This window comes from Lampris incognitus, chromosome 14 (assembly GCF_029633865.1).
Source record: "Lampris incognitus isolate fLamInc1 chromosome 14, fLamInc1.hap2, whole genome shotgun sequence".
NCBI classification, from domain to species: Eukaryota; Metazoa; Chordata; class Actinopteri; order Lampriformes; family Lampridae; genus Lampris; species Lampris incognitus.
In genome coordinates this window covers 23,895,976-23,914,576 of record NC_079224.1, presented here as the reverse complement: position 1 = coordinate 23,914,576, position 18,601 = coordinate 23,895,976, and the positions used below count along the sequence as shown (strand labels likewise).

General features: G+C 45.7%; 1 protein-coding gene across 3 annotated transcripts; it reads left to right on the top strand.

Annotated features, from left to right (window-relative positions):
* Positions 1-10,201: 10,201 nt before the first annotated feature.
* Positions 10,202-18,496, top strand: LOC130123580 (mitochondrial fission factor homolog A-like). Of its 3 annotated transcripts, XR_008811336.1 has the most exons (8): positions 10,202-10,314; positions 11,472-11,693; positions 12,983-13,161; positions 13,306-13,397; positions 13,610-13,780; positions 14,519-14,594; positions 15,192-15,332; positions 18,479-18,496. XR_008811336.1 is itself a non-coding variant. In XM_056292795.1 (7 exons), exons 2-7 carry the CDS (start codon positions 11,477-11,479, stop codon positions 15,258-15,260), a joined length of 777 nt encoding a protein of 258 aa, XP_056148770.1. In that variant the 5' UTR covers positions 10,202-10,314; positions 11,472-11,476; the 3' UTR covers positions 15,261-15,524. The 3 variants fall into 3 exon arrangements, 2 of the variants coding, with proteins under 2 accessions (XP_056148770.1, XP_056148769.1); XM_056292795.1 differs by lacking the exon at positions 18,479-18,496 and having other exon boundaries at positions 15,219-15,524; XM_056292794.1 differs by lacking the exon at positions 18,479-18,496 and having other exon boundaries at positions 15,192-15,524.
* The last annotated feature ends 105 nt before the right edge of the window (positions 18,497-18,601 follow it).

Sequence of the window (18,601 nt, the reverse complement as noted above, 5' to 3'; positions counted from 1 at the left end):
GGCCTGACAAATAGGCCCAGGACTAAATAGACCTCTTGTTAGACCTCTTGTACCCATGTTTGTGTGCACGCGCGTGCGCACACAAAAAAAACACACACACACACACACACACATACACAAACACAAACACATACACACACACACAAACACACACACACACATACACACACACACAAACAAACACACACACACACTCACACACACACACACACACACACACACACACACACACACACACACACACAAACACACACACACACTCACACACACACACACACACACAATCACACACACACTCACACACACACAAACACACACACACACACACAATCACACGCACACACACACGCACACACACACACACACACACACACACACACTTTCATACTTGGTGAAGTTCTATCTGGTTAGCTGTAATGGTTTTATCTATCTCCCAGTTAGCTCACATATGAAAAGATTTAATGTGATGCATTTTGATTGGCTGCTGAAGTTACTCTATAGGTGAGCCCTGAAATGTAACTGTTTTTCCGTTAAAAGCGTTGGACCAGAGAGCATCACAGTCTTTTGACTTCCACGTTGTGTCATTTTCTGTTGAAAAGCCTGGAATTCAACATTTTAATTTTTTTTACTGAAGTTTAATTTCGTAGTACAAACAAAAAAGGAAGAAACTTTGGATTCAAGACTTTTATTTTCTGATCCTAAGATGTGCTGGGACACATCATCAGTGATGTTTCCTGAGGTCATCGGGTGTTTCGGGTCTTTCAACATCATACACCCTCGCTCAGGCGACCCAGCAGGAGTTGATCAGGTCCTGGCTTGTGTCCTATTAACACTGGCCCACAGGTCTGCAGAGAGGGCCTTCAGATGGCCCTCTCTGCAGCCTCCATGGTAGACTTGATGGCGTTCCTTTTTGCAGCTCCGGTAATGCCAAGCAGTAGCGAACCGTGGGGTCTGGCAGTGGGCCTTCAACGGTGCAATGATATTGTAATCAACCAAATTTTTGGAGTATTTTTCAAGATATGAACAGCTCCAACACACAGCTCTAACTCATACACACAAAGTGCACCCATCGCAGCACCACAGGTGAAAACCTCCGACACACAAAGCTCACCTACACACACACACACGCACACACACGCACACACTGCCAGTAACTCAGTGCCTCAAGATCCACCAAAGTAAAATCCATTGGATATCAAATACCCTTTGTCTCTCTCCATACTTGGAAAACAATGAAAATGCACATGACATGGCCTCTGCTTCTGGCCTACAACATTACCATGGACAGCACTAGCATGCAGCATCATACAACCTCTTCTTTACAAACTGACCAGACCAAGTTACAGCAATTCATGAGCAAAGAATAGAAATAACGATAAAATCAACCTTCACATGCAGAATATGCCATGAGCAAAGTCACAATACAATCATATGCAAAATATACCAAACCTTACACCATAATATTTAGTATAGTAGGCCTAATGTTACATGAGCAAAGTGTGGTATTAACCAGCTATGAAGTGCCATCACAACACATAAGATTAATACACCGGCTTTGATTTGGAGTAAAATAAAATTAGACAGCTGACTTTATTAGGCTACTTGAATATAAAGTCCATCCGTCGGTCCTTCTTTGTGAAGTGGGCAATAGCAGCATCATGCAGTTTGTCCCTGGATTTAAGTTCCATCAGAAGGCCTTTTTCTGTGGACATCAGTGCCAGAGCTCCCAGTCGGTCCTGTCCCATTGTGTTTCTGGTGTGCGTCTTGATGCGCTTCAGGGCCGAGAAAGACCGCTCAACTGAAGAGGTGGATACGGGGATGGTCAACGCCAGACAGGTGAGGTGATGAAGCATAGGCGAGACAAGAGGAAGAATTGGCCTTCCATTTCCAATCACTTGTTGCTCTTACCCGAAAGCACGTCTTGAGAAGGGTAACGCTAACAAGCTAGCTACAATGTTGCTCTCATCTCCTCCTGTAGCTGTGCTTTGTAAACTTTGTCACACTCGTCTGGTACACAGACTAATGTCAGTGATGTGCAGTTTGATTGGTTTAAGTGAACCAGTACATTTGGATCGCTAATGTGAAAGAGTCGGTCAATCACAAATAACGACTCCTCAGCAACCGCACATGTTTCTTTTATATGAGTGAGCCCGCGTCTGGATAGGTCTGGACTTCTAGAAGTCCTAGGCTGATATTTTTTTTTGTCCCACCCACTACAACAGCAAAATATGATTGACTGATTCACCTGTCACTTTCTAAATAAACACATAAGCACAGAACTTCTAGCAGTCCTAACCAATGAGGGAGCCAGGAACCTTTTCTCTGCCAAGAGACAACAACAACAAAATCTAATTGGATAACTCAATTTTCATGGTTTCAGGACAGTAACCCTTACATTACTGAAGCAAACTTGATAGAAACTAGGACTAAAATTACAATTAGAAGAGAGAATTACAATTAAATGAAAGATTTTAAATATAGCATTTAAAATGCTGATATGTTGGACCTTCTCTGAAGTCCTAGATGTCCCAAAGCCAAGAAGAGTGTAGACTTTGCACAGTGAGCGGCCAGCAAAGCCTCTTTACCCCACTTCAATGGGCTCACAACGTGCCTTCCAGCCTCTCCTCCGTCACTGATCTACCAGCTCCTGGTACTTGGATTGCTTCCACTCATTTGCCTCATCCATCCAGTCCTCTCAGGGAACTGTCTGCTCTATAAGGAGTACCTGCTTTGATGAGGCTGATGATAGCACCATGTCTGGCCTCAATGAAATTGTCATAACGTGGTCCGGGAACCTGAGCTACCCCCCCAGGTTGAATCACAGCTTACCTCCAATGTCCACTTACTTCCTTACTTAAACCAGTCACTTGATAGTCTAGGGAGGTAATGGTTACTCTCTTTTATGGTAAGCAGCCACTGGGCAGTTTCATCCTAAAGTATAGGAGTGCCGACCCTTCTAAAATGTTTTCTGAATGTTTGTTGTCATGAATGACTTTTTTCCCCCTTTGTGTTTCCCCTATGCCTTGCAGTAAGCAGACTTTAGAAAGTCACATGTATTTCTCGCCCTTTAAAAAAAACAAACTGGTGCTTTTTTTCTTCTCTTTGACTCAGTCTATGCTTTCTTTGTAAGTTTGGAGAAACTTTGAGTTGACAAGATGGTCCCAATGTGTCTGTAAACAGTATCTCACAAACTGGCTCCAAGTGGCAAAATGGGAGGTCATGCACCTCCTTTACACTGTTTATTTATTTTTTTGTATCTTTGCCTTCATTCTGACATCTGTGTGTGTGTGTATTATCTATATCTATCATCATCTATCTATCTATCTATCTATCTATCTATCTATCTATCTATCTATCTATCTATCTATCTATCTATCTATCTATCTATCTATCTATCTATCTATCTATCTATCTATCTATCTATCTATCTATATACAGGTGCATCTCAAAAATTTGAATATTGTGGAAAAGTTCATTATTTTCCATAATTTAATTCAAAAAGTGAAACTTTCATATATTCTACATTCATTACACATAAAGTGAATATGTCAAGCCTTTTTTGTTTTAATCTTGATGATTATGTCTTACAGCTCATGAAAATCAAAAATCCAGTATCTCAAAATATTAGAAAATTACACAAGACCAATCAAAAAAGGGATGTATAATACAGAAATGTTGACCTTCTGAAAAGTATGTTCATTTATGCACTCAGTACTTGGTCGGGGCTCCTTTTGCACGAATTACTGCATCAATGCGATGTGGCAATGAGGCAATCAGCCTGTGGCACTGCTGAGGTGTTACGGAAGCCCAGGTTGCTTTGATAGCGGCCTTCAGCTTGTCTGCATTGTTGGGTCTGGTGTCTCTCATCTTCATCTCGCTAATCCCCCATAAACCACAGAAGGTCATTGCTGAAAGGGCTGGCTGTTCGCAGAGTGCTGTATCAAAGCACATCCATGAAAAGTTGACTGGAAGGGAAAAGTATGGTAGGAAAAGCAGCACAAGCAACAGGGATGACCACAGCCTCAAGAGGATTGTCAAGCAAGACTGATTCAAGAACTTGTGGGAGCTTCACAAGGAGTGGACTGAGGTTGGAGTCAGTGCATCAAGAGCCACCATGCACAGGCATGCCCAGGAACTAGGCTACAGGTGTCGCATTCCTAGTGTCAAGCCACTCCTGAACCAGAGACAACGTCAGAAGCGTCTTACCTGGGCTAAGGAGAAAAAGAACTGGACTGTTGGTCAGTTGTCCAAAGTCCTCTTTTCAGATGAAAGTAAACGTTGCATTTCATTTGGAAATCAAGGTCCCAGAGTCTAGAGGAAGAGTGGAGAGGCACAGAATCCAAGTTGCTTGAAGTCTATTGTGAAGTTTCCACAGTCAGTGATGATTTGGGGTGCCATGTCATCTGCTAGTGTTGGTCCACTGTGTTTCATCAAGCCCAGAGTCAACGCAGCCGTCTACAAGGAGATTTTAGAGCACTTCATGCTTCTGTCTGCTGACAAGCTTTATGGAGATGCTGATTTAATTTTCCAGCAGGACTTGGCACCTGCCCACAGTGCCACAACTACCATGGTATTACTATGCTTCATTGGCCAGCCAACTCGCCTGACCTGAGAATCTATGGGGTATTGTCAAGAGGAAGATGAGAGACACCAGACCCAACAATGCAGACGAGCTGAAGGCCGCTATCAAAGCAACCTGGGCTTCCATAACACCTCAGCAGTGCCAAAGGCTGATTGCCTCCATGCCACGCCGCATTGATGCATTAATTCGTGTAAAAGGAGCCCCAACCAAGTATTGAGTGCATAAATGAACATACTTTTCAGAATGTCGACATTTCTGTATTATAAATCCTTTTTTTATTAGTCTTATGTAATATTCTAATATTTTGAGATACTGGATTTTTGATTTTCATGAGCTGTGACTCGTAATCATCAAGATTAAAACAAAAAAGGCTTGACATATTTCACTTTATGTGTAATGAATCTAGGATATATGAAAGTTTCACGTTTTGAATTAAATTACGGAAAGTAATGAACTTTTCCACAATATTCTAATTTTTTGAGATGCACCTGTATGTCCACAGGATGTTGCAATGAAACCTTCGATGTAGAAAAAGAGCTCAACAATTCAGGAGCAAAGATATATTTCTCAAAATTGTTAAATGGAGTGCACTGAGCACGAAACAAGCTTGTTCTGCCATTTAACAACTTCTAGCTATTAAAAAAATGTATATAAAATTGTCTGAAATGATTAAATTGTCTGAAATGATTCATTGTCTGAAATGATTGAATGGCTTGTCTGATTAAGTGCATCGTCTGAAACGATTAAATGGAGGAAGAAAAATATTTCAATATACGATCTGAACGATAACCTGTGGTGGACACGTATTGGACAACCATAACTTAACCCTGCGTTAACCTGCCAGGGCAACCATGACTTAACCCTTAGTTCCTGGGTTGAATTCTGTCCCCAATACGTGTCCACCACATGAGCCCCCCCAGAATTCGCCCTAGTAATCGAAGTCAGGCGGCTCCGGATAACAGGGGCCGGAGTGTCTCTGGGAGACATAACAGCAGACGAGACCAGGTACTACTACGTAGTGGCAGCGCTGGGGTGCGCTACGGCTTCCAGGATAAGCGGTTTCATAACCAACCCACCGGCCGATGGTAAATACGCCGCACTTAAACATCTCCTCCTTGAAACTTTTGAACTGTCAACAACGGAGAGAGCACGTCGCCTCTTCGCAATTCAGGGCTTGGGAGATGGCAAACCATCGGAGCTAATGAGCAGGATGTTAAACCTACTGGGTCAAGAAAAGCCATGTTTCCTGTTTATGGAGCTGTTTCTGCGCAACATGCCGCCCCACGTCCAGACTGCGCTCGCTAACTCCACCATCACTGATCCCCGTGAGCTGGCAAAGGAGGCTGACCGATTCTTCGTCGCTACACAACGTTCCTCCCATGCCGGGGTGCTGGCTCCTACCTTCACTGGCCCCCCGCCGACATCGCGGGCGTGGCCCGACGGTGGCGCCACAGCATCAGACCGCTACAAGCCCTCTGGACTCTGTATGTACCACGCTCGATTTGGTGCGAAAGCTAAACGGTGCCGTTCCCCCTGCAACTACAGGCCGACGGGAAACGAGAGGGCCAACACTCAGTAGTGGCCATGAGTGTTGGCGATACGAGCAGGCTACTCTTCATCCTCGACACCATCTCCGGTCGGCGATTTCTTTGTGACACGGGCGCACAGAGAAGCGTGCTCCCTGCTACTGACGTCGACATCATGGGCGGGGAGCGGGGCCCCCAGTTGGCGACGGCTGACGGCAGCCCTATCCACACCTACGGCGTGCGGTCTGTAGAACTGTGTTTCGGTGGACAACGTTTCACGTGGGAGTTCGTCATGGCCAATGTAACGCTTCCCCTCCTCGGAGCTGATTTTTTGTGCGCTTACGGTTTGCTAGTGGACATTCAGAACAGCCGTCTGGTCGATGCCTTAACCTTCTCCTCCTTCGCATGTACGCGGAGGGAAGCGGCCTATGCAGGTCTAGCCAACTCTCTCTCAGAGGCAGACAAGTTCAACCGCCTCCTCGCTGAGTTCCCTGACCTCACCCAGCCTACCTTCTCTGCACCCACCGCTAAGCATGGGGTGGAGCATCACATTGCTACGAAGGGGCCCCCGGTCTACGCCAGAGCCAGGCGTCTCGACCCCGCCAAACTCGCCATTGCCAAGTCTGAGTTCGAGCACCTGGAACGCATGGGGATCATCCGCCGCTCTGACAGCCCGTGGGCGTCCCCACTCCACATCGTCGCTAAGCCTGATGGAGGTTGGCGCCCATGCGGGGACTACCGCCGACTAAATGACGCCACCACGCCCGACCGCTATCCTGTCCCGCATATCCAGGACTTTTCTGCAAACCTGTCTGGCAAATGCGTCTTCTCAAAAGTCGACCTGGTCCGTGGTTATCATCAAGTTCCCGTGCACCCCTCAGACATCCCCAAGACAGCGGTGACTACCCTATTCGGCCTATTTGAATTCCTACGAATGCCATTTGGACTCAAAAACGCGGCCCAGTCCTTTCAGCGGCTGATGGATTCAGTGCTCCGTGGCCTTCCTTTCCTCTTCGTCTATTTGGACGACATACTCATCGCCAGCGCCTCCGAGGAAGAACACCTGTCCCATCTTCATGCCCTCTTCACACGCCTCAGCCAGCATGGGCTGATCGTCAACCCGGCGAAGTGCCGGTTCGGGCTGACAGCCATTGATTTCCTCGGGCATCGCATCACTGGGGACGGGGCAGTCCCCCTGCCCTCAAAGGTGGAAGCGGTGGCGGCCTTTCCGCGCCCCCAAACAGCTCGTGCGCTCAGGGAGTTCATCGGGATGGTGACATTCTACCACCGCTTCATTCCCCGAGCCGCCTTTATCATCCGGCCACTGTACGAGGCGCTGAAAGGCATGTCCCCCAACCAGGCGGTCGACTGGACAGCAGAGCGGGACCGTGCGTTCACCGAGACTAAAGCTGCGCTCTCCCAGGCTACCCTGCTAGCGCATCCTTCACCTACAGCGCCTATTTCCATAACCACGGATGCATCGGACTATGCTGTTGGTGCGGTTCACGAACAGTGGGTGGGGGGGGCTTGGCAGCCTTTGGCCTTTTTCAGACGCCAGCTTACACCCCGAGAGCGCAAGTATAGTACTTTTGACAGGGAACTCCTCGGTCTCTGGCTCGCTGTCCGGCATTTCCGTTTCCTGCTAGAGGGCCGCGAGTTTACTGCGTACGTGGACCACAAGCCCCTCACGTTTGCCATGTCCAAGACGGCCGAGCCATGGTCCGCTCGCCAGCAGCGACAACTCTCCTACATTTCGGAATTCACTACCGACATCCAGCACGTCGCTGGTAAGTCTAACCAGGTAGCTGACTGCCTCTCTAGGGCAGTGATTGGAGCGGTCCACCTAGGCCTTGACTATGCACAGATGGCCGCTGACCAGGCCACGGACCCGAGCATCCTCCGTCTCCGGGCCTCTGACACGGGGCTCCGCCTGCAGGACGTTCCTTTCAGCGACACAGGTGCCACCCTCCTGTGTGACGTCTCCACAGGACAGCCCAGGCCCATCGTCCCGCACAGCTGGAGACGCCCCGTATTTGAAGCTGTGCACGGCCTCTCTCATCCAGGCGGTAAGCCATCCGTGCGCCTGACTTCTGCTAAGTTTGTGTGGGAGGGACTTAAGAGAGACGTGAAAGCGTGGGCCGACTCGTGTGTTGCCTGTCAGCGGGCTAAGATACACCGCCACATTAAGGCGCCCCTGGAACGCTTCGCAGTGCCGGAGAGACGATTTGACCATGTCCACGTCGACCTGGTTGGTCCCCTACCCCCCTCCCATGGGTTCACCTACCTCTTCACTGTGGTGGACAGGACTACGCGCTGGCCTGAAGCTGTTCCCCTGGCATCCACGACGTCTGCTGATGTGGCCCGGGCTTTTATTGGGTCGTGGGTCTCACGTTTCGGTACGCCTTCCGACCTTTCATCTGACCGCGGGCCACAGTTTACCTCAGAGCTATGGAGTGCTGTGGGTGAGGCTCTGGGCGTCAAGCTTCATCGCACTACCGCCTACCACCCTCAGGCGAACGGCCTATGTGAGCGCTTCCACCGGTCCATGAAGGCTGCGCTTCGGGCTACTCTCAAGGACTGCAACTGGGTCGACAAGCTCCCATGGGTCATGCTGGGCCTGCGGACCGCCCCGAAGGAAGACCTACAAGCCTCCTCTGCGGAGCTGGTGTACGGCACGCCGCTGCGAGTCCCAGGCGATTTCATGCCCAATGCAACGCGTCCCTGGTCAGCTGTGGACCAACGAGCCTCCTTGCTGGACGGGGTCAGAGCTTTCACACCCGTCCCTACCGCCCAACATGGCGCGCCGGTGTCCCAGGTGCCCCCAGGTCTGCAGTCAGCGGACTACGTGTTCATCCGTCACGACGCACACCGCCCCCCTCTGCAACCCCCTTATGACGGCCCCTTCCGCGTCCTGGAACGGGGAACTAAGCACCTGGTGGTGGATTTTGGGGGCACGGCCGAGCATGTTTCAGTGGACCGAGTTAAACCCGCACACCTGGACTTGACGCAGCCGTTGGAGTTAGCCCAACCTCCTCGTCGCGGTCGTCCCCGGGCTCCGCCTCCTCCCCCCGTGGAGGCCCGAGCTGCCTCTTCTGCTCCTCAGGCCGACCTTCACAGGCCCGCGTCAATGCCTCCCAGAGACACTCCGGCCCCTGTTATCCGGAGCCGCCGCGGACGGCCTGTTGTCCCCCCGCGCCTGCCTGACTTCGATTACTAGGGCGAATTCTGGGGGGGCTCATGTGGTGGACACGTATTGGGGACAGAATTCAACCCAGGAACTAAGGGTTAAGTCATGGTTGCCCTGGCAGGTTAACGCAGGGTTAAGTTATGGTTGTCCAGCCAGTTTTCTGATTATTCTTGCCACCTCCGCTCAGTCGAGCTGTGGTTTGGTTGCTCTCTGATTTACCGTGGATTAAAGAAAGTTGCCTACACGGCTAAAGTGTGAACCTACGGTCTTCTCCGTTCCTTCGGCTCTACAAACCATTAATGAAAATATATATCGCTTAGCAGCCTTCCCTTGCTATATAGCACTCTTCTTGCAGTGGCAATGTCACTGGAATGGCTTATAGGATTAAGAGGGCCCCCTGCGTCGTTTATCTAAAAAAAGAGCTCATACTTTGGTTCATGACCTGGAAATTTCAAAACGCAATTCAATATTTTGCTCTCAAAAGCTGCAATTTTGCCGGCAAACTACAGTCAAAGCCTCACACTGCAACCTCAAGCGAGACATACAGCATTAAGAGAAAGACTATCTGATATTAACCTAAGAACATTAGTTCAGATCAGATTTTTTTCCCTTTTCTTTTTGTTGAGGCACAGCTGTGTGAAAACAGGAAAGTGACGCTGAGCAGGATAATCATCCCGAGCAGGCTAACTGATATTGGTTGAAAGATTAGCAGCGGGTGTTCGGGTTAGCGGACGGAATTGACTGGATGCACTCGTTTTGTTGACCGGGTAACGCCCGTTGTACGGTTCTGTCCCAGTGTGAGAGAATACGTTAATAGCTCCACTCCAGCGGACAATTCTGTGCCTCATACGCGTTGTTCGTGGCAACAACAGCACTAGCTAGCGGTTTTGTGCACCGCGTCGGAGCACCGGCCATCCGCTCCGGCTGGTGGGTAAATAAATAACATCACAGCGTTTTGGGCCAAAAGGACAGTCTTTTTACAAATGACATTTTAAGTCGGACAGCGCAGTTACGTAACGGTAGGTATCTGTGAAAAAAAAACAAACAAAACAAAAACGCTTTAATTACAAATATATCGGACGTTAGCCAGCTAGCGAGCGTGTAGCCATTCGAAGGATGTTTAAAGACGCACGTCTCCGGCATTTGCAGCGTGCCACCCTTTGATATGCTAATTAAACTTTTAATTAGCTAACCTCCAGTGTCATTCAGCGATACACTAGTAGTTGTTTGTTTTACAAATATATTTAATATTTCAGACGGGAAGTCACTGTCCCCCACACCACGTAGATTAAGAGCTTTTTAAAATTTTGGCTTTTGCATCTATATCCCTTTGGGGACATCCTGTATTTGGCTGGAAGAATTTGTCGCTGCAGAGCCCATTAGTGAAACCCAAGTCCGGTATATTTACTCTTTTAAACGCATCACCATGAATATATTGTTAACAATAAATCGGGATGACATACGCCGCAGGCCCATGACACTAAATCAGGGAAGGTACCCATGTTTACTTTGATGCCATGTCAATCATTGTCTTTATAATATCTAATAACACACTGCTTTGAAATACAATCAACATTTTTCAATTATATTTTGATTTTGTACACCATAAGCCTGTCATTTTAAATAGTGGACTTTAAATAGTGGACGTGCAGTCGGTCCTCCTCCCAGGTCTCCATGGTGATGGTGGTCACCTCCTGGACGCTGCTTGGCATTCCCCTCATCACATTTTCTTTTTATATATCTTATAAATCCATCTAATTTTTGTTATCCTTGTTTTTGTTTTTTTTTACATGGTGATGCTGGTCGCGTGGCTTGGGTCTTGGGCTGTTCTGGTGGCGACTGGACACTGCTTGGCATCCTGCTCATCATATTCTTCATACATTTTATAATTCCACTATAATTCTGTTATCCTCTTTCAATTTTGTATTCTGTAAATTGTGTAAACACAACATCCATTGCACGTTGCCCGTCTTGGGAGAGGGACCCCTCTTCTGTTGCTCTTCCTGAGGTTTCTTCCTATTTTTTCTCCCGGTTAAAGGAATTTTTTTAGGGAGTTGTTCCTTATCCGATGCGAGGGTCTAAGGACAGGATGTTGTGTTGCTGTAAAGCCCCTTGAGGCAAATTTGTAGTTTGTGATATTAGGCTATACAAATAAAATTGACTTGACTTTCTGCAGGCTGAATGAGTAGGCCAACCTTCCCCTCCTCCTCTGCTGAGGTGGCAGAAATGAACCGCATCCACTATGAGCTGGAGTACACAGAGGGCATCAGCCAGCGCATGCGGATTCCGGAGACCCTCAAGGTAGCCCCAGAGAACCAACCAGGGGGTCTACCATCCCAGTGTCCGTTGCCAGTCCACACTGCTCTAATGCAGGTACCTGAGAGAATTATCATAGCTGGTAAGTGTAGTACACTTGATTCAATATAGTTTTGTATATACATGTCAATAAAACATATACATGCATATAAATATGCTTGTCGGTAGCATCAGTGTTGTTGCCGAGTCTGGCATGCATGGTGTGAAAATATAGCCACCATGATCCATGGAATCCCAACAAAAGTAAAAATCTTGGTAAGAGTTCAGTTCGCTGACTCTATGAGCATGTGAGGGACTCTGTATTTGACAACAACTCAAAACACAAATAAACCGACCACTGGACACGAGCTTCACCTCAAGAGATTACAACAACTTGTCCTTTACCATTTATCTTGCATCATCTTCCATGTTTTTACTCAAATTCTCTGTGAAATCATTGTACAGCAGCACAAATAATCTTAAATAATTGGATTTTGGGATTTATAATAATGTAATTTCTCGGGTGTCCGGTTGGCGTGGCAGTCTATTCCGTGGCCTAACAATACGGAGATTGTCAGTTCGAATCCCTGTGCTCTGGCTTGGTTAGGTGTCCATACAGACACAATTGGCTGTGTCTGCGGGTGGGAAGCTGTATGTAAGTATGTGTCCTGGGCACTGCACTAGCGCCTCCTGTGGTCAGTCAGGGCACTTGTTCGGAGGGGAGGGGGATCTGGGGGGAATAGCGTGATCCTCCCACACGCTACGTCCCCCTGGCAAAACTCCTCACTGTCCGGTGAAAAGAAGTGGCTGGCGACTCCACATGTATGGGTGGAGGCATGTGGTAGTCTGCAGCCCTCCCCAGATTGGCAGAGGGGGTGGAGCAGGGACCGGGATAGCTCAGAAGAGTAGGGTAATTGGCCGGATACAATGGGGGGAGAAAAGAGGGGGGAAAAATCCAAAAGAAAAAAAGTCATTTGACAATGTTGAGGTGTTTGAATTATATTTTCAATGCATCTTAAAATCCCCACATGTTAAAGCAAGCATTTCCATTATACCTGACCAATCAACACCCATGTAACCAAAAGGAAAGAAATCAGCAATACTAGGTGAGAAAGAAAGGGGGGAGCCCATCATAGGTTGTTTTTGGAAAAGGTGGCAACAAGTAAAGTGAAAAGACTAGGCCCAATGTTATGATGAGTTGCAAATTTACAAAAATAAATTTTGTTTCCTGAAACAGACTAATAATCATGATTAATATTGGTGATCACAGTATTTAGCAATATAATCAGGATTATCATTGTTGCGATTATAGTGCATCCTATATCATTGGCTTTACTTTATCTTCACCTCATACACATTTTTCTTTCACTTTTCCTCTCATCTCCCCCTTAGGGGACAAAGAGGACCCACAGTATTCTCGGCCCCGAGACTTGGACCTAATCCAGTCAACGCCCCCACTGGACCTGCTAAATATGAAGGCTCCGCCACGTGTGCTCACCCTCACAGAGCAGCCACTAGACTCGCTGGAGACTGACCAGACTCCCCCTCCACAGACCAACACAAGCCAGGTGGTAAGCATAATTTAAGGTCTCCTACTGTTTTTTTCCCCCTTTATATTGTCATTTTGATGAAGCACCATTTTTCTGAATTCACCAATTGGACAAACAATGATGTTATGTAAATCTGAAAACATTTCAAATCCACACTTCACTCAGGTCCACACTCAGTTTCGATCTCGACGGGAGCGAAGTGCCAGTGAGAACCTGACTGGCCGCCACAATGGCCAAATCAACAGAACTGATGCAAGGTACTGTCGGCACCTACCCACAGTTGAACTGTCTGAGTTTTCTCTCTATGCATGACACTGCTTCTTTGCTGCTACCTTCTCTGTCTGTCTTTCTCTTTCTTGCTTGTCTCTCTCCATACACGCTCTCACACTCTTTCTCTCTTACACTCTTTCCAGGGCTTACCCTTTAGTCGCCTAAAATATCTTTTCTTTCCCATTTACCCTTCCACCAGTGTAACCCCATCCCCCTCTGCCCCACCAGTCCGGGTGTGTCCCCCTCTCAGTACCCCTGAGGATACACACATGAACCTGTTCACAGCAGGGGGGTTCCTGTCTTACATCCAGTCGACCACCCGCCGGGCCTACCAGCAGATCCTTGAAGTCTTGGATGACAACCACCGCAGGTGTCGTCTCTCTTTTGGCCCCGCCTATCTTCTCATAAGTCAGTCACAGTCAGATAGACGAGGAACTGATAGGAGAAAGATGGGAGGACATACATTGAGTGGGGTTTTAACAACACACAGTGAAGGTGAATAGGTTTTTGGGCATTGGCACCAGCACAGCTCAAAGGCCCTCTTTTTAAATATGTTTAAACATGTTTCTGCTCCTCTGTGTCCACATCTTTAAACTTTAGACTATTGTGGTAAGGAGGAAGCATTCAATTAAGTATTCAGAATTCAGTCTAGGGATCCACATGGGACAATATAATAAATGACCCTTTCTTTGGTTATACTTTACATGTGCTGTATAATTATGTTTATAAAATATCCCCCATACCTTCTTCCTCTGCAGTAGCCTTAGTTTATCAGCTTGATCCATTACAAGGAAACAGCAGGTTTAAAAATCACCTGTTAACCAGTTCAAATATCAATAATATCCCCCCCTGAAAGGTCCCTTAAATTATTGCAGTGGAGCATTACACATGTTCACATATACTCAGCCAGTTTCTCCTTCATGGTAAGCTAAGCACTTTATTTCTATATGGAGTGATATGCAATCCTTGGTCTGCTTTTTTTACCTTAACTAATTCTTTCTTGATTCTTTTCTAAGTAAAGTCCAGCACTTGGTCCAAGCAAGCCTCTCCTTGCCCTCAACAACTGTATTAACTGTTACGCTCAATATAAGTGTATTGTTCTCCATAGGACTCAACTGGACCTGGCCCTGGATATGACCCCTGATGAATCAGGCTTAGTGGATGCCTCCTCACTTCGACGGCAGGTAATCTCTTGTCCATCAGTATAAGATGTAAAGTCCAGATGATAAAATACCTGACCCAGTGTTAATTTCTGATGAAATTATTATTGCAATATTGCAGATTCGTTGTTTTGGTTGATTTGTTGATTTGTTTTGTAAGGTTGGTTGATTATGTGGATTGCATTGCTGATAAGTTATTTTTGAAAAAGCCAGCTGTGCTCCTGTCAGTCTTTTTTATGCAAACTTTTAAGTTGTGAATAAGAGAAGAGTGGAAAGGACAACATAAAAAAAAATGCCTAAATTGTGTAAAGTTTTATACTCACTTGAGCTGGGAAGGGCAACACACTTGAAAGGAGCTTCTAACAAAAAACAGGATCTGAATTTTTCCAAAGTGTAATTCTAAACAACTTACCCTATATTTTCCTCTAGATTATGTTTTTGATGATGTAGTCCTGTGTACACAGAGGGTTTTTTCCCCCCAGTCACTTAGAAAGCTTGTTTGAACTGATTAGGATTCATATTTTTTTGCCTTTTTAAAAGTTTCCTTTGAATATAGCAGTCATGTAATTAGAAACATGGCTATGGACTCCTTCATGGTGCTTTTTTTAAAAAAAAAATTAGATTGTGAAACTGAACCGTCGTCTTCAGCTGCTCGAAGAGGAGAACAAGGAACGCTCCAAGCGGAGGTGATCCTGTACTCAGCAACCGTGGCGTTCTGGCTGGTCAACACCTGGATCTGGTTCCGTCGCTGAGATCAGACAGGTCTGATTCTCCCAGAACATTGGTAGTCAAAGCTGTTCCTCGTTCATTTTGAGAAGCCATTTGCATGGCCCCAAGTTGAAGTTACTTCCATCGATGTTTGCTATCAATCCTCTAAGTGGGAAGAAATAACATTTGTAAATAGGACATTTTGCTGTTGGAATTAGGATACAAAGTAATGGGCTTAAAGCAACATTATGCAACTGTTTTTTTTTACCCTAAAATAACAGCTTCATAATCATTTTGATGGTAAACTGACTTGTAATAGGGAGAATGGTGCCTCTTTGATTCCCACTCCGTGCCCCAAATGCGTGCTTGCACTGTGTAACTTGGGTTGAGTGGGTAAGACCTCCTGCCCTCTAAACTATGTTTTTTTTCCCTAGGATGGCGAAGTCATGACCTGCCCTACTCTGCCTCTGATTGGCTTATCCTGATATTCTTGCCCTAACCCTAACCAATCTCACTCTTCATGCCAAAACCTAACCAACCCAACCAACAAAGGCAATGAGTACCAGCCAATCAGAGGCAGAGTAGAGTGGTCATGACTTAGGCATCCTAGGAAAAAAAACTTCTCACAGGAGATTTTACTCACACAAACCAAGTTACATAGTGCAAGAACAACCATTCGGGGGAGCAGAATGGGAATGAAAGAGGCACCATTCTCCCTATTGCAATAAGAATCAGAATACTTTATTCATCCCCAAGGGGAAATTGGGTACAATACAAGTCAGTGGACCATCAAAAGGATTTTGAAGCTGTTATTTTAAGGTAAAATAGTTGCATAATGTTACTTTAAATAGTGACTAGCTCAAAAAAAAATGCATTGGGAACAAGCCCAGCATTTGATAGAGTTTAATTTTAAAGGAATAGTTCAGAATGTTTGCCAGGGAAGAGGAAAAGAGGAAGGCCAAAGAGGCGGTTTATGGATGTGGTGAGGGAGGACATGCAGGTGGCTGGTGTGACAGAGAAAGATGCAGAGGACAGGAAGAGATGGAAATGGATGATCCACTGTGGCAACCCCTAACGGGAACAGCCGAAAGTAGTAGTAGTAGTAGTAGTAGTAGCTCAGAATGTTTGAAGTCTATCTATTTTCTACTCACTGCTTATGTAGTACATAGGTAGGTTTCATTTTCACTGTAATCAATCCTTTTCTTCATACTTGACATACTTATCTAGTTTGCCATCTACAATTCAGTGCAATTAAAGGGGGACAAATCCACGTTCCTCACTGAGTAAAAAATAACACTTTATTTCATTTTTTTATTTTTGGATTTTTCCCCTGTTTACTCCCCAATTGGTCTTGGCCAATTACCCTATTTTCCGAGCCATTCCGGTCACTGCTCCACCCCATCTGCCGACCAGGGAAGGGCTGCAGACTACCACATGCCTCCTCCGATACATGTGGAGTCGTCAGCAACTTCTTTTCATCTGACAGTGAGGAGGCTCACTGGGGGATGTAGCGTGTGGTAGGATCATGCTATTCCCCCTAGCTCCCCTTCTTCCCTGAACAGGTGCCCTGATCGACCAGAGGAGGCGCTAGTGCAACAACCAGGACACATACCCACCAAGCTGGGGGTAACACGGGGATTCGAACTGGCGGTCCCTGTGTTGGTAGGCAACGGAATAGACCACTATGCTACCCGGATGCCCAATAAAACTTTATTTTTTAGACAATGTTGAAATGTTTATATTATTATTTAGATTATTTTTTTACAGTCAATTATGGCAGACTTTTGGCCTCATGAACCTGAACAAGACTAGGCTCAGAAGTTCACTTACTGACATTCATTTGCAGAGTATCCTCACCCTGTCAGTGAGTCAGCTGCAGCCTAACATTGACCGACATGTAAAAGGCAAGGACTAGCTGCATGTATCTCACTAGTGGCGCTCTGATATTGAAATTGGTCATGCATAGGATGACTGAAGTTACGCACCAAATTATGTTATGTTTACTTCTGGTTATGATTGTTTGAAATTGAGTTATCGGCACTTGAATTAAATGAAAATGTAATTAAAAAATTAAATGTGATGTAATGAAAGCACCTTACAGAAAAATTAATTTTTATTGTAACTGAAACATGTAATGGCTCTGTGATGGCCTGGCGGCCTGTCCCAGGGTGTCCCCTGCCTGCTGCCCAATGACTGCTGGGATAGGCTCCAGCATCTCCACAACCCCGATTGGGATAAGTGGCTTGGATAATGGATGGAATTATGGCCGTATCCTACCAGGCTTCTTCCTGCAATACAGCCTACAGGCAGTTACTAGCAGGAGTTGCTTCACCACATCAGAGCAAAGCAAACACTAAGAGGGAGTTTAGCAATAAAAATGACCGTCATTTTTTAAATAGCCACACAGATTTGTCATAATAGACTACTATAGCATCATGTTAGCTTGGGCTAAACTGTGGAGTGCTTTTTGGCATTGAATAAGGACTTGATTTGTCCCCCGTTAATTGCGTTGAACTGTAAAAGTCAAGTTGGAGTTGCATGTCCAGTATGAGGAAAAAGATAGATCATTGTGAAAATCAAACTAACTTGAGTTAGTAAGTATAAGATGGGGATAGACTTAAAAAAGGTGTTCACAGCTCTGGCAACCACATCCCCAGGTGTTTAGTATTAAATTTAGATACCCATCATTGGCTTTGTAAAATAACTTGAAAAGAATGAAGGATATGAGTGGTTTTTTTTTTAAGAATCTGGTTGGTACTGATTCATTTACGTTTTCCAATAGCTTCAGCTATATTTTTCTGATATTTATCTGATATTGTTGTCTCAAAAGAATAACAGCATGAACTGCATGTGTTTTTTTGTTTTCATCTTGCGTGATGGAAGGTTTTGTGCTTTGCTGTTTGCACGATTACGTGTGACTGACGTTTGTGTATAATAAAAAGAAAAAGATGTAATTATTTTTGAATAATGCAATAAATGTGTATATCGAGGATACAATCGGAAATAAAGAGGATATATACATATGTTGATATATAAGAAGTGTTCTAATGATTATTGGTTTTATTTCATTTTACCGATGTTTTCTTATTTATTAATCTCTGTGCTACCCATCACATAAAGCTGGGGTCTTGAGTTTACATCGATTGTGTTCTTTTTAATATAGGAATACATGTATTGTTTGTACATATTTTGCTGTATAGAAATAAACTGGATGTTGTTGATATCAACGCCGTCTTCTCCTTGCTCGATGCTGCCTCCTATCGACGGTTTTTGGGAAAACCGGTGACGCAGAAAACCGCTGCAGAAAGCTTCCTTGTCGAGCA

Bases quoted from the DNA above. Each gene is read 5' to 3' on its own strand.
- LOC130123580 (XM_056292794.1), top strand. From the start codon at position 11,477: ATGAGTAGGCCAACCTTCCCCTCCTCCTCTGCTGAGGTGGCAGAAATG. The intron at 11,694-12,982 runs GTAAGTGTAGTA...TCTCCCCCTTAG, and splicing joins TGAGAGAATTATCATAGCTG to GGGACAAAGAGGACCCACAG. The intron at 13,398-13,609 runs GTACTGTCGGCA...CCCTTCCACCAG, and splicing joins ATCAACAGAACTGATGCAAG to TGTAACCCCATCCCCCTCTG.